This window comes from Gorilla gorilla, chromosome 14 (genome assembly GCF_029281585.2).
Source record: "Gorilla gorilla gorilla isolate KB3781 chromosome 14, NHGRI_mGorGor1-v2.1_pri, whole genome shotgun sequence".
Classification (NCBI taxonomy): domain Eukaryota; kingdom Metazoa; phylum Chordata; class Mammalia; order Primates; family Hominidae; genus Gorilla; species Gorilla gorilla.
The window spans coordinates 74453267-74467473 of NC_073238.2; the positions used below are offsets into that span (position 1 = coordinate 74453267).

Genomic DNA, 14207 nt, shown 5'->3' on the forward strand with positions numbered 1-14207 from the left:
TGACTGACCCTCTCACACATTTCCAGGGAAAATAATTCTCAATCTTCTTATATAGGTATAGTCTAGTGACAGTTACCATAATCATTTTGGTCCCTTTTTCCTGTACCATGGTTAAATCATCAGTGGTAAAATATAATAGCACAATAGTTAAAAATATGACCTCATGAGAAGACTTGAGTACTGGCTTCATGGCTTGCTAAATCTGTGATCATGTGCAAGTAAATTAAACTTTTTGATATATAAAATAGTCTCATGAGTTTGTTATAAGTATTACATGTAATAATAAATATAGGCTGGCAAATAATATGTGATCAATAAATGCTAGCAGTAGTAGTAGCAGTTGTTGTTGTTGTTGTTATTACAATGTCTGTTCTATAAATGATGGAGTAAAGAAAAGAGAAATATATCCAAGCCAATGCAATTCCATTTGTTCTACCCTTCTATATCAAGAAATTATTAAAACTATTGGCTTATTTATATGCACCAATTGCCAATAACACTAAAAAACTGAAAGCATTACTGCACAAAACTAGAATATGGGCAATTATGGGAAGTAATCTAAGTTTTATGATATCTGCAGAGCACAGGGTAATTGTTAAAGCCTTTATGAAAGCCAGTACAAACATTAATTGCATATCTGTTGAGATTGGCAGAGACATTCCCAAGTAGAATTTATGTAATATGCATTTCCTCTAAAATGGAGGCCTAATTGCTTAGTTATTCTAAATTGCAGAATGGAAAACAAAGGAGCAGTTTTGGCCATGTGGGTAAACAACAGATTTCTAAAAGCTAATTATCTCTTTATTTAATAGACTGAAGTTGCACCAAATGAGACATTTAAGTCTAATAAATAACAGACAAATTGTAACCTAAAGACTAAAATATAGGAGCTGCTCATACAGTTTTTATTGCTCCATTAAATAAGCTCTTATTTACTTCCCCCACAAAACGTAATTACACAACACTGGGTCCATTTCAAGGCCATTTTGATCTGCTATTTAAAAATGATGTGAATCAACTTACATACTCAGGAAGTCTTAAAGTATAATACTGAATTCTATTATCAAATGCCCTATTTGTGTCCATGATTAAGAAACAGAAATGGAATTAAGAAAAAGTTGTGCATAATCACATAAAATTATTACTACTACTTGCCTTACTAGAAATGATTACACATAAGAAGAGTTATGCATTTTAAATTAATAACCACTAGGGTCTATGCTTAGTAGTTTTCATGTCAGATAAATAGGTACTTTTTAAATTAAAATAGTTCAAACTCAAGCATCAACCTTAGACATTTATTCAAAATTTATATGTTGATTAAATAAAGACATCATGAAAATGTAACTTGCTTGTTTATGTAATTCAAAACATTCAACAGAAATAACCAAAACTGTGTATGTGAATATTTAAGAGACCTTCATGTTCATCATTTAAAAAAAAATGAGAAAACAAAAATGAAAAACATCATGTTTTAACACTATAACATGAAAATAAGAGACTGCTTTCTTAGTTTGGTTGCTCAGAAGGATTTTTAATGCTTCATTTTTCTTCTTGGAGAAATTTAGTCCACTATTTTTATCTTTATTTTCATTCTATTAACAAAAATCACATTCTGAAATGATAGTGATAGTAAATAATAGTAGATTTGGAAATAGTTGCCTGTTCTCTTGCCGAGGGCAAGTAATGATTTACTATGGGTAAGAAAGAACAGGAATTTAATTTACTGTGCTACCTCAGATAGTGATACAAGAATTTCTACACCTGTGAAAAAATTCAGTTCTTATTTGCATGGAGAAAATACTAAAGCCATGAAAATATATGGAAGGAAGCTCCCTGTGGGTTTATGGCAGAGTTATGTGAAGATTTCTCTCTTCCTCCATCATCCAGGAGTATGTGCCTTACATACGAAAATAAGCTAAAACAAAAAGTTCCTGGCCCAGTGAGGTAACAAAACACTAATGTAAATTCAATAATTCACCCTTCCACATTCTTTTAAGGCTGAGAAAGTCGGGCTAAAAATTTCTACGAAGATTTGAGCAGCACCATGTTCTGTACTAAAATATAACACCTGCGAAGAAAAATTACATAAAGTTTCAACTGATCCTCACAATGTTTAAAAAATACACCATATTAGCACATATAGTACAGCTTATAAGCCTGGTTATCTGAAAACCACATACACTAATTATATAAATCTTACCAACTTCTGAGGATTTTTATTAAACAATATTTAAACTAGAAAGTTTGATACATACTAATAGTCTCCTTAGTTCTCTGAGACCAAATTTTGTTACTACCACCAGCCTAAGCAGTCTCCATCTCATTATCCTATCTTACTTTAGTTCCTGTAAATTATTATCTGACATTATTTTATATACTTGGTTATTTGAAGCACTCATTAGAATTTTAAACTTCATTACAGCAGGAACCTTTTTATTCTTATTTATCACTGTAATCTCAACATATAGAAAAAAACTTGATGAATAAAAGAACAATAAAAACTGGCCTTGCTATATTTCATTTTTTACCAATAAAATAATAATAGAAATGATAGCACATATTTTTATAATAGTGCAGTGTCTTTAATGAAGATCATATTTGTCAAATATCACATATGCATAAAATTCAATGTATCAATTTAAAAGTATAAAACTGATATTTAACATATTTTCAGTAATTAAGTGCTAAATTAGATACACTAGTAACCTCTATTTCATAAAGCCTTCAAATGTTATAAAAATCATGACTTGACAAAAAGCATATTCTACATATAATATGGAAAAAAGTTGACTGTATATTTGTGATTTTTTTAAAAATGAAAAAAGTTATCAATAAATAAGCATGTAGTAATATATTTGTTATATGGTTATATGACTCACTTGGTAATAGCAATTACTTTAAGAAATCAAATGCTTTGTTCTTCTACATTAATAATTGTGTTGATTTTAAAGGAAAACTAAGGACCATTCAGAATCATCATCATTTATTGGGGTTTTAGAAGAGGTCTTTCACTTTGGTGAGAAAAATATGTGTTTACAAATATTATGAAATTTGGGCTATTATCCCTAGATTATTTTAAATCCCACAGTCTGAAAAAAAATTCAAAGTTGACTTGCAAAAATTTCAAACTTTTTAAAAGACAAAGTCTCACAGTAGCTTCTTAAATCATAGCTGTTTCAGCATGTTGTATCAAATGAGTTCGATTACATCTATAGCAAATTCATATGTATGATATAGACATAGCGCATATCTGTATTTATTTTACAGATATATTACTTTAAAATTATCTATTTTAATATCATTTATATAAATCTAAGTTACTCAGACTATGCTCTGCAGAGGGCACCCCTGAAAAATGTTAAAATGTATGATGCATATGTACCTCAGCAAATCACAGGTTTGGAAAGTCCTATTGGGTGAAGATTTTACATTTACTTGAGGCCCACCTATGATAATTTGCAGACCATGTTTAGGAAGAGATAGTATAGAAAAAGTCTAATAAAATAATCCAATAGGTCAAATAAGATGAGCTCTATGATTAACGAAAGATATAATAAAACGTTTCTTTAAATCTATTGTTAAAATTAAAAACATTCAAGCTTTTTTTAAAATTAAGAAAAGAAGGTAATGTCATCAACATAAAATTACCTATTTTAAAGAAACATAAACCAGCTATTAAACACAATTGATGGCTAAATATTAGAATGCTTTTGGTAAAATTAGGAACAGATCCTTTTATATTAAAACCTATATATCAAATATATGATTAAGGGAAGATTATAAATAAGTAGAGTACAGTCATATTATAAACAATCAAAACCAGAAAAGAAATGAAGTTGATATGAAATCAGTGAAAGGATGATTTTCTAAACTTAAAGGTGATAGAAAAAAATCACAAAGGCAAATATTAAAACATCATAGAATGAAAAAAGTTTTATATATATCAAGATATAGAAATAAAAAAGCCACATTAGAAGGAGATATTCAAAATGTAAATATGAATACATACTGAGCTAACGTACAAATCAATAAGAAAAAGATAACAATTCACAACAGAGGAACTAAAAATGAACTATAAACCCTTTTTAAAAGTCCAACTTTAGTAATACTCAAAGAAATGCAAATTAAGATAATAAAACATAATTTTAAAATCTATAAAATTAGCAAAAATCTTAAAAAATAAGAATATTCAACCAAGGCACAATCATAACCCAATGTTGAAAGTTGAGAAAATTAAAGTTATGCTTCTGAAAATCAGTTTGTAAGTATGCATCAAAAGTCTTAAAAATATCCTTTTCTATTCCATGTCCAATAAAATAATTACAAACATTTTGTATTTATGGATAAAAAGATTAATCACATTGAAAAGTCACCAATAACTATTGTTCCATGACTTCATTACTGACTAATGCAAGTTAAATTATATATGGCACAACCAGTGGAATCAATCATATATATATATTAAAAATTATAAGAATTACAAGCTATGAATAACATGAAACATTCAAAAGTTCAGCAACATAAAGTGAGACACTGAATTGCATATTTACTAGGATCATAGCTACTATTAGAAGGCAGAAAAATTTAAAACTGAAAGAACAGTGTGCAGAAATGTTTACAGTGATTTTTTGGATAGGAAGATTACGGGTAACAGCCTTTTGATCTACTATTTTTTAGGTGTTTTCGATAATGTAAATAAATTTGAGAAATAAACTTATTCTTAAAAGTGAAAGCTTCCTTAGGGAGACATAAATTTAAATTAAAACATTACTGACATTACATTGGAAGTTTTATTAGAATTTCTTTGCCCTATCAAGTTTCAATCTTTCAAATTGGTACAAGAGAGAATTACTGAGACACTCTGTGTGATCAGACCCTGGGCAAAACCCACAAACAATACATCCAATCTGCCATCTAGCAACTCATCTAGATAACTATAGCCAACGCTAAAAGAGCTAATGTTCAGGCTGGGAGCAGTGGCTCACGCCTGTAATCCCAGCACTTTGGGAGGCTGAGGTGGGTGGATCACCTGAGGTCAGGAGTTAAAGACCAGCCTGGCCAACACGGCGAAACTCTGTCTCTACTAAAAATACAAAATTAGCCGGGCATGGTGGCGGGCCCCTGTAATCCCAGCCACTCGGGAGGCTGAGGCAGGAGAATCCCTTGAACCCAGGAGGCGGAAGTTGCAGTGAGCCGAGATCGCGCCATTGCACTCCAGCCTGGGCAAGAAGAGCGAAACTCCATCTCAAAAAAAAAAAAAAAAAAAAAAAGCTAATGTTCAAACACCAGAATCTTCTGTAAATTAGGAAGTAATATATTAAAATTCTTTCCAGAAGCATATTTTAAAAATAAATACTAAATCTTTCTGATCTCCATTTTCATTCATACTTAAAAATAATTCTGAGAATATTCCCTGAATTTCAAATATAAACAAGAAATTGTGCTTAGATGATTTTTCTTCCCAGGAAGAAACAAGTGCAATACATTAAGGTACTCGGTTCGCTTTAGTAAGCATAAAAATATACCTGTAAAGTGAAAGAAAAGAAGGCAAAGTAGGCATCTCTGTCTATTCCTGGGGAAACCTTAGGTGAATTTGCAACCCTGAATTGTAAACTATGGTGATTTAGCAGTGAAGCGGATGGATTTTAATTAAAGCCTTGTTCAATCCTTACTGACTTGGAAGTAGAAAAGCCAAATTTTTCAGGGAATGAAAATATAACTATATTTTACATAATTCTTTTGCTTCTAAATAAGTGGTATCTTTTAGCTTCTTGAAATACATATATACATATGTTTCTGTAAAATTTCAGTACCAGTCTCTAAAAGATACTCTGAAACATACTGACAACAATTTTGTCATGTTTACAAGAAAAAAAAAAGTATCCAAAATGTTCAGACTGCTTTTTTCTTTTTGTTGTTTTTTCGAAACAAAATCTCACTCTGTCTCCCAGGCTGGAGTGCAGTGTCAAGATCAAGGCATACTGCAGCCTCAACCTTCCAGGCTCAGGCAATCCTCCCACCTCAACCTCCCGAGTAGCTGGGACCACAGATTGGAATACACATAAATTCCATACATTGCAATTGGCTGATATGTCGCTTAAGTCTCTTTCTTTTAAACAATGTTTATCCTCCATCACTTTTTTTCCCTCCCTTGGGATATTTTGTTGAAGAAACCGGGTTACATGTCCTATAGAATTTTCCACAGTCCATTTCTGATAGTTACTGCATTAACTGACATACATTATTAAAGATTGATTATTGAGGTAGTAATTAAAGAAACGTGAATACGCTGGAACCAAAACAGCATAACAGAGGACCAAATCACCTATGACCAACACTGGAAGGAAGACACTACACTACTCGTTAGTAAATGGAAGGGAAAGAAGACCATAAAGAAAGAATTGTTCTATGGTTTAATTACAGAAACAAGTGGTTGTATTTTGCTTTTTCACTAAGTTCATTAATATACTAATAAAGCAGCCCATATAAATCTTAAGTATACATAGAATAAATAACAAATTTGATAGTACTCACCAGTCTTCATTTCTAATAAACGCTTTTTCTTTTGTTGGCGTTCGAGTCTTTCTCGCTCTGCTAATTCTTTAGCTATTCTGGCACGTTTTTCTTTTTCCTCTGCTTCTCTTTTTTTGATATTCTCCTTTATTGCTTGCTATTACAAAAAATTTTGAAAAATGATCAATTTTAACCAGTGATTCACCCTGCAAAATGGAAAATTATCTATTTGAAAATATGCTTAAGGTAGAAACATGATTATCTTTTAGATAATGGTGAGTTACGTTAGTAATACAGTCTTCTAAAAGGTATGCACAGAAACCCTTGTTAACTACGTTATGTATCTATAAATACGACTGTTATTAAACTTAAACCTGCATCTTTAAAACATCTACATCTTGATGGAATTAACTACCTAAAAGGGAGATGGGAGACAGAAACTGAAAATAAAAAAAAAACTAATTCACAAATCAAAACTGTTTTCTCATATACATTTCCAAAAGTGTCTAGCAACTGAATTAGGGTTTTCCACATCTTCTTTGCAAAGCAAATTATCAAGTACAAGAAAAATTATCAAATTAAAGACATAATAAAAGAAGTGAAATCTTGTAGTGGCTACTTTTTATTACAATCATATATGAATTTTTCTCATATACAGAGAAATGTCGTAAAGGTAACTAAAGAAATATTTCTTGGCCAGGCACAGTGGCTCACGCCTGTAATCCCAGCACTTTGGGAGGCCGAGGTGGGCAGATCATAAGGTCAGGAGATGGAGACCATCCTGGCTAACGTGGTGCAACTCTGTCTCTACTAAAAATACAAAAATTAGCTGGGTGTGGTGGCGGGCGCCTGTAATCCCAGCTACTCGGGAGGCTGAGGCAGGAGAATGGTGTGAACCCAGGAGGCAGAGCTTGCAGTGAGCCGAGATCGCGCCACTGCACTCCAGCCTGGGCGACAGAGCAAGACTCTGTCTCAAAAAAAAAAAAAAAAAAAAAAAAAGAAATGTTTGTCATTTCAAAGCCAGGTCCTCTGGCTATTGATCAAAACTAATAATAACATGCTAATCATAAGAAGATGTCAATAGATATGTGATTATTTGTTTAATTTCTTATTTCTTAAGTGTTATACACATCAAGAAATACCTCTCATGTGGCATTAAGGGGAATTAGCAGGTAAACATGGGATTTTTAAGTGCCACCAAAGAGAGTAACATTATATTAAACACCAATGAAACCAAACAGGTTAACACATTGGACGTTTATCACCACTGGTATTAAATAGAAAAGTGTGTAATTAAACTATAACAAGTAGGTGGCTTATGTTCTTTCGGGAGAAGGCTTTTATTTCTTTACTGTGGTATTCTTTATTTTAACCCTAGAGTTAGTACAAGTTCTTCATTAAAAATGAAATAATAAAGTTTAATATTTTTGACCAACAACAAAAAGAAACAGAAAGCACAGAGTAGAGGGGATAGTAACTCATGCATGCATCCATCCATCCATCCATCCATCTATCCATCCATCCATCCATCCTTCCATCCATCCAATTAATACTTACTCAGAGACTACTAAATAGTATTGTTGTAAAGTAGGGGAGAAAAAAAAAGAGAGAGAGGAAAGGAAGGCGGAGAGGGGAGAAGGAAGAGTGCATAAGAGAGCACACTAAAACAAGTTTACATTCTATATGGTAGGGTGCGGCAGGAGGCAGAGATAAACAATAAATAACAACAACAAAATAAGAGTGCTGTGATAGCATTCCTGAGGGGTTACTTTACATTAGGTAGTTAGATAAGGTCTCACTCTGACTTGATTCAAGCTGAATCTTGAATGTCAAGGAGCTAGGTAAGTGATGATCTAGAACACATCAGGCAGAGGGAAGTGCTAATGCAAAGGTTGCTGTTGGGTTTAGGAGACAGAAGGCCAGTATAAACGTATAAAATGAGGTCAGGGAGGTATGCTGAGGCCTGATCCCTCAGGATCTTCTAGGCCAAGATAGGGAGGTTGGATTTTCTTTTAAGGGTTCTGGAAAATGACTAGAGATTTTCAAGCAAGTGCAAAACTACATACACTGAGATACAAGCACCAACCAAGCACCTTTGTTTCGAACTATCTTTTCAAAGATATTTACATAATGAACAGAAGATAGAGGTAGTATCTCCCTCCTAAGCTAAGGGGTTTCTTACTGCCCAGAATGATAAACTGGAGCAAAGGCTGGACAGTCTTACTACCTATTATAAAAGACTGCATTCCCTAAATTCAGGATTTCCCTCCGATGACACAAACCACTGTGGATATAAGTGTCACCTGTCCCTTTCCTATAGCCCTGTGGGAGTACGGGTGCAGAAACCTAAAAAAAAAAAAAGTTTAATCTGGCTATTGCTATTGTGTGAGTAGCAAAGAATTCTTTGTCTCTGACCCCACATCCATGAAATGGTGTCAAGTTAACTTGTTAGCCTGTTAGTAGGTAAACTCTCAAACTCTTCACAGTTCTTGACATATATAAATGCTAGTTATTATTGCTAAGCTATAAAATACCAGCTGCAATACTAGATGCTTTAATGTGCAATCCCTTTAATTCTCAAATTGGATTCTGCATTCTCTAATCTGGCCCAGAGTGGTTAAGTACTTGTTTACTGTAATAAAAGTAGTAAGAGGCAGTAAGTTGCAAGATTTGAAAGCTAGCTACAGTCAGTGGTTTTCCACCATATTGCTTCATATTATGGTCACGTATATTAAGAGGCAGCTATGAGACAAAAGTTGTAATAAAAATCAACATAAGCGGCTGGGCACGGTGGCTCATGCCTGTAATCCCAGCACTTTCGGAGGCCAAGGCGGGTGGATCATGAGGTCAGGAGATTGAGACCATCCTGGCCAATATGGTGAAACCCCGTCTCTACTAAAAATACAAAAATTAGCTGGGCGTGGTGGCACACACCTGTAGTCCTAGCTACTCGGGAGGCTGAAACAGGAGAATCACTTGAACCTGGGAGGCGGGAGGCAGAGGTTTCAGTGAGCCGAGATCACACCACTGTACTCCAGCCTGGCAACAGAGCACGACTCTGTCTCAAAAAAAAAAAAAAAAAAAAAAATTCAACATAAGAAAGGTAGGAGAAGATAATCATGGGTTCAAAGACAAGTGAGTATATCTGTATGTGTGTGTGCATGTATACTAATGTATGTATCTATAAGGGAGATGGGGTAAGAAGATAGGTTGTGATAGAGAAAGGATAAGCAAATATTCAGGAATCAAAATTCTATTTCTTGCTTGACAGAAATGAACAAGATGAACCTACAATAAACAAATAATATATCATGTAGCTTATTTATGAGTCTAATTAAGGTATAACATTTTCTGATGTGAATTTTCTACTCTAATGACTGAATACATTTAAATGTGAGTACATAATAGGCCATCTGCTATCAGATATAATTGCCACACCCTTTTAGCATTCCCATGGGTAATAAAAAGTCAAAATTACTTTTCCAAGACCTATAAAAAAAAGTTTACATTTAGAAATAAGGTCTAAAGAAGTTCTTAAACCTATTTTGTTTTATGAAAAATGCACTATTGATTTTCATTTAAAAGCCTACTTCATTTAAAACATATCATATTCTGATATTATAACAATTAGGAGAAGAATTTTAGCTGAAAAAATACCAATAGAGAGCACAGAAATAGGTGTTGAGTCTGAGACTAATATCCGAGTTCAAACAGTAATTTGAGATTTTCTTTTATTCTAAATGTTAAGAAGTAAAAGTAGCTTAAAACAGAAAAACTGAATAATTAAATGAGAACAACATTTTTCTGGATATGACTGCCTCTTAGTGACTTCCATCCTAAATTTGAATTAAGAAAGAAAAGTTAAGGGTTAGCCAGATATAAAGACAATTGGCTATAAGACATTGATTTTTTAAAACCATCATCTTTTCTTGACCTTGTTTTATATTTAGTCAGCTGGCAAATAAACTGCACTGCCTCCAACTACTTTCAGCTACACTTTGCCTAAAGAAATTCTTTGAGTGTTACTTGCCAGACAGAGTTTGGTGCAACCCCCTTACCCTCCAAGTAGAATGATAACCACCATTCTATTCTCCATTTCTATAAGTCTGACTTTTTTATACACCACACGCAAGTGAGATCATATTATGGTATTTGTCTCTCAGTGAATGGCTTATTTCAATTAATATAATGTCTTCTGGTTTCATCTATGTTGTTGCAAATGACAGAATTTCCATTTTTTCATTTAAGTCCGAATAGTATTCCATTGTGTATATGAACTACATTTTAAAAATCCATTCATTCATTGTTGGAATCAACATTTTTGAACAGTATGAGTTGGAGATCCAATTCACTTTTGCCCATCCTTTCTCCAATAATATGCAAAGTCACTTCTTTTGGATTTCAATTAGCACATGTGTGTTGATTTATTTTATGGCTGTTTTAGTCCATTTGATCAATATATCCATGTCTCTAAGAATAATACTCTATTTTAATTATTAAGGCTTACATCTTATTTTTCTTACTTAGGAATGCCTTCTGTATCCTTGGGCCTTTGCTCTTCCATCTGTATTTTAGAATAGACTTGTTAAGTTTCATTGAAAAGGACTATAAGGATTTTTAATTGATATCTTCACAATTTTGAGTCTTCTATCTGTGAACAGCATGTGGCTTTTTATTAACTTGGATCTTTAAAAAAGGCTTTAGAAAAAAACTCATTTTCTCCATTCAGGTCTTGGACATTTTTGTTAGATTTACTCTCTATACTTTACATTTCTTTTGCTATTGTAAATGGTGCCTTCTTTAAAAACAATGATTTCTATTGTTTTATAACATATAAAAATGTAATTTTTACTTTTTGTAGAGATGGGGGTCTTGATAATATTGTCTAAGCTGGTCCTGAAATCCTGGGTTCAAGTGATCCTCTCACCTTAGCCTCCCAATGCGCTGGGATTACAGGGATGAGCCACCGCACCCAGCCTAAAAAATGTAATTTTTATATATGCTACTGATAATTTTTCTTATTATTTCTGATAGTTTTCCTATAGGATTTGTTTTTGCTATTCATAGAGTGCTATAATGTCAGCTTGATTTTCTCCCTTTTCAATCTTTACATTTTCAACTCCTACTTGTCTTATCTTGCTATACTGACTAGGAGTTAGATTCTAAGTATTAGGTTAAAGGGTTTCCTTTGACTCCTTTCCTACTTTGGAGTAGGGTGGAGGGTTAAATTAGTTCATGGTTCTTGTTTTGAAATCTGAATAGGATTTTCTGACTTGACTGAGAGAAATTTCACAATTTTTTTTTCCCATTAGACTCAATATAGTGAATTATATTTATGAATATTCTAATATTAAGCCATACTTTCACTTCTAGGATAAACTCAATTTGGACAGGAAGAATTTATCTTTTTGAACATTTAGTCATAAAATACATTTTTGTATTCCATTTGTTTGAGATAATCATTTCATTAAAATTTGGTAAAATGTATCTGAAAAACTTCTAGGCCAAGTATTTATTTCGAAGATTAAAAGTCATTAAAATAAAAATTAGTTATAGAACTATTCATGCTTTCTATTTCTTTTAAAGTAATTTCAATAAGTTGTTTTTGTCTAGGAACTTATCCATTTCATTTACTTTTTCCAATACTATCTTACAAATTTTTACAGAAAGCTCCTCTCTTTTTACTATTTTCTGTATCTTTAGCTATGTTCCTTTTTATATCCTCAATATTATTTATCTTCTCTTTTTCTTGATTAATCTTTTTAGCAATATATCTAATTAACTTGTCTTTTCAGAATAACCTCATTTTTGCCTTTTATGTCACTTTTTCTTTCATTTAATCTTTCATATCCCTCCTGGTTTCTCTAGGATCATATAAATCCTTTTTAAATTTCTGAAGTCAGATGTTTTTAAGTCTTTCTGATAAAAGTTATTTTATTGATACATAATACATGTACATATTTTGGGGGTACATATGATAATCTGATTATTTTATATAATGTGTAAACATCAAATCAGGGTAATTGGAATGTCCATAACCTTAAATATTTATCTTTTATATATGTAGGAACATTTGACTTATTCTCTTAAGCACATATGGTATAAATTTATACCATTTTTACTGCATCCAGCAAAGTCTAATGTGGGGTATTTTCAATATTGTTCAGGTATAACTGTTTTCTATGATTTCATCTTTGACATATGACTTTTTAAATGTGTTTTTAGAATTTTCAAACTAGATGTTTTAAAATTTCATCCTTTTAATTTTATTTCTACTTTCATGTCATTGTGGTCAATAAATAAATAAAACTGACACTGAAAAATGTATTGAGATTTCATGGTCTCTAGTACGTAACCAATTTTATAAAAGTTCAACTTGTGCATGAAAAAATGTGTATTCTTTAATTATTGAGTTTGAATTCTATATACACTAGTCAAATCAAGTCTGTTAATTGTTTAACGCTTGTCTTTAATGATATTTTTCTGCTTATTAGTAAGCTAAAGAACTTTGTGGAAATTTCCTAACATAATCCTAAATCTGTCAACTTATCGATATAGTTTATTAATTTTTACAATGTCATTTTGGGGCTACGTTATTAGGCACATGCCATTTTTAAATTGTTGTATCTTTCAGGTGAATTAAGCTTTTTGTTGTCATGAAGTAATTAATGTCTTGAGTCAATTGTACCTATTAACATAGTTTCCCTTTCTTTTGATTAATAGTTGCCTTGTATTTGATTAACTGTCCTGTTACTTCAAACATTTCTATAACCATAGGGTAAAGGGAGGTCTCTTATAAACAGCATAAAATCAGATTTTATTTTTTATACAATATTACAGTCCTTTAAAAAATTTATTGTGATTTATAAAATATTTGTTTCCATCTATTTGTCTAGCTTTAGTTATGCCTTTATTTTTCCTGATTTTTTTGGTGTATCTTTCTTAGTCTATTTCTCTCACTACAGTTTAGAATTTATACTTGATATTTCTATCCTTTCACTGGTTATCCTTGTATTTTTATTACACAAATTAGCAACTTAACAAGACCTAAAGTTAATTAATATCTGTATCTCCCTTTCTCCCTTGACTAAAATAAAGAAAACCCAAATTCTAAATCTCTCTCACTCAATTTATAAATTTATGTAACATTGTTTTATTGTGTACTTTCTTTACATTTGTTTTCATAGTACCTATGGCTTCCTGTCTCTCAATCTGTTTTTGTTGCTTCTTTAAATACAACCTTTAGAGCAGAGGCTATCAAACTACAATCCTTAGATTGACCATGTATTTTGTAAACAAAGTTTTACTGGTACATAGCCACAGCCGTTTATTTACATATTGGATATGGCTGCTTTTGCACTGTTACACGAGAGTTGCAACAGAGACTGTATTGCCTGCAAACCTGAAATATTTACTATCTGGCTATTTAAGAAAAAGTTTGCCAGTCTCTGAAAAAAAATCTTTTAACATAAGGATGTTGATGAAAAACACTTTTGTTTCCTGTTTATCTACAAATAGTAGATAATTCCACCTGTGCTCTATAAAGATCTTTTGTTGGATACCCCAAATTAGAAAAACATTTATGTTTGTGCATCACTTAAAGATCTCACTCTCTTCAGCCTTCCATTTTTGCAATAAGTAATCTGTATCTAATTGTTGTTGCTTTGGGGGTCATATCTTTTCTCTCTGGC

General features: G+C 32.1%; 1 protein-coding gene across 7 annotated transcripts in view; it reads right to left on the minus strand.

The window, feature by feature from the left end:
* Nucleotides 1–14207, minus strand: part of DIAPH3 (diaphanous related formin 3) — a 490541-nt gene that overhangs the window by 137146 nt on the left and 339188 nt on the right. For all 7 annotated transcript variants that reach the window (XM_055360754.2, XM_055360755.2, XM_055360758.2 and 4 more), the window contains one exon: nt 6538–6673. In XM_055360754.2, the coding sequence (XP_055216729.2) occupies nt 6538–6673 (136 nt within the window). The remainder of the gene's footprint in view (nt 1–6537; nt 6674–14207) is intronic.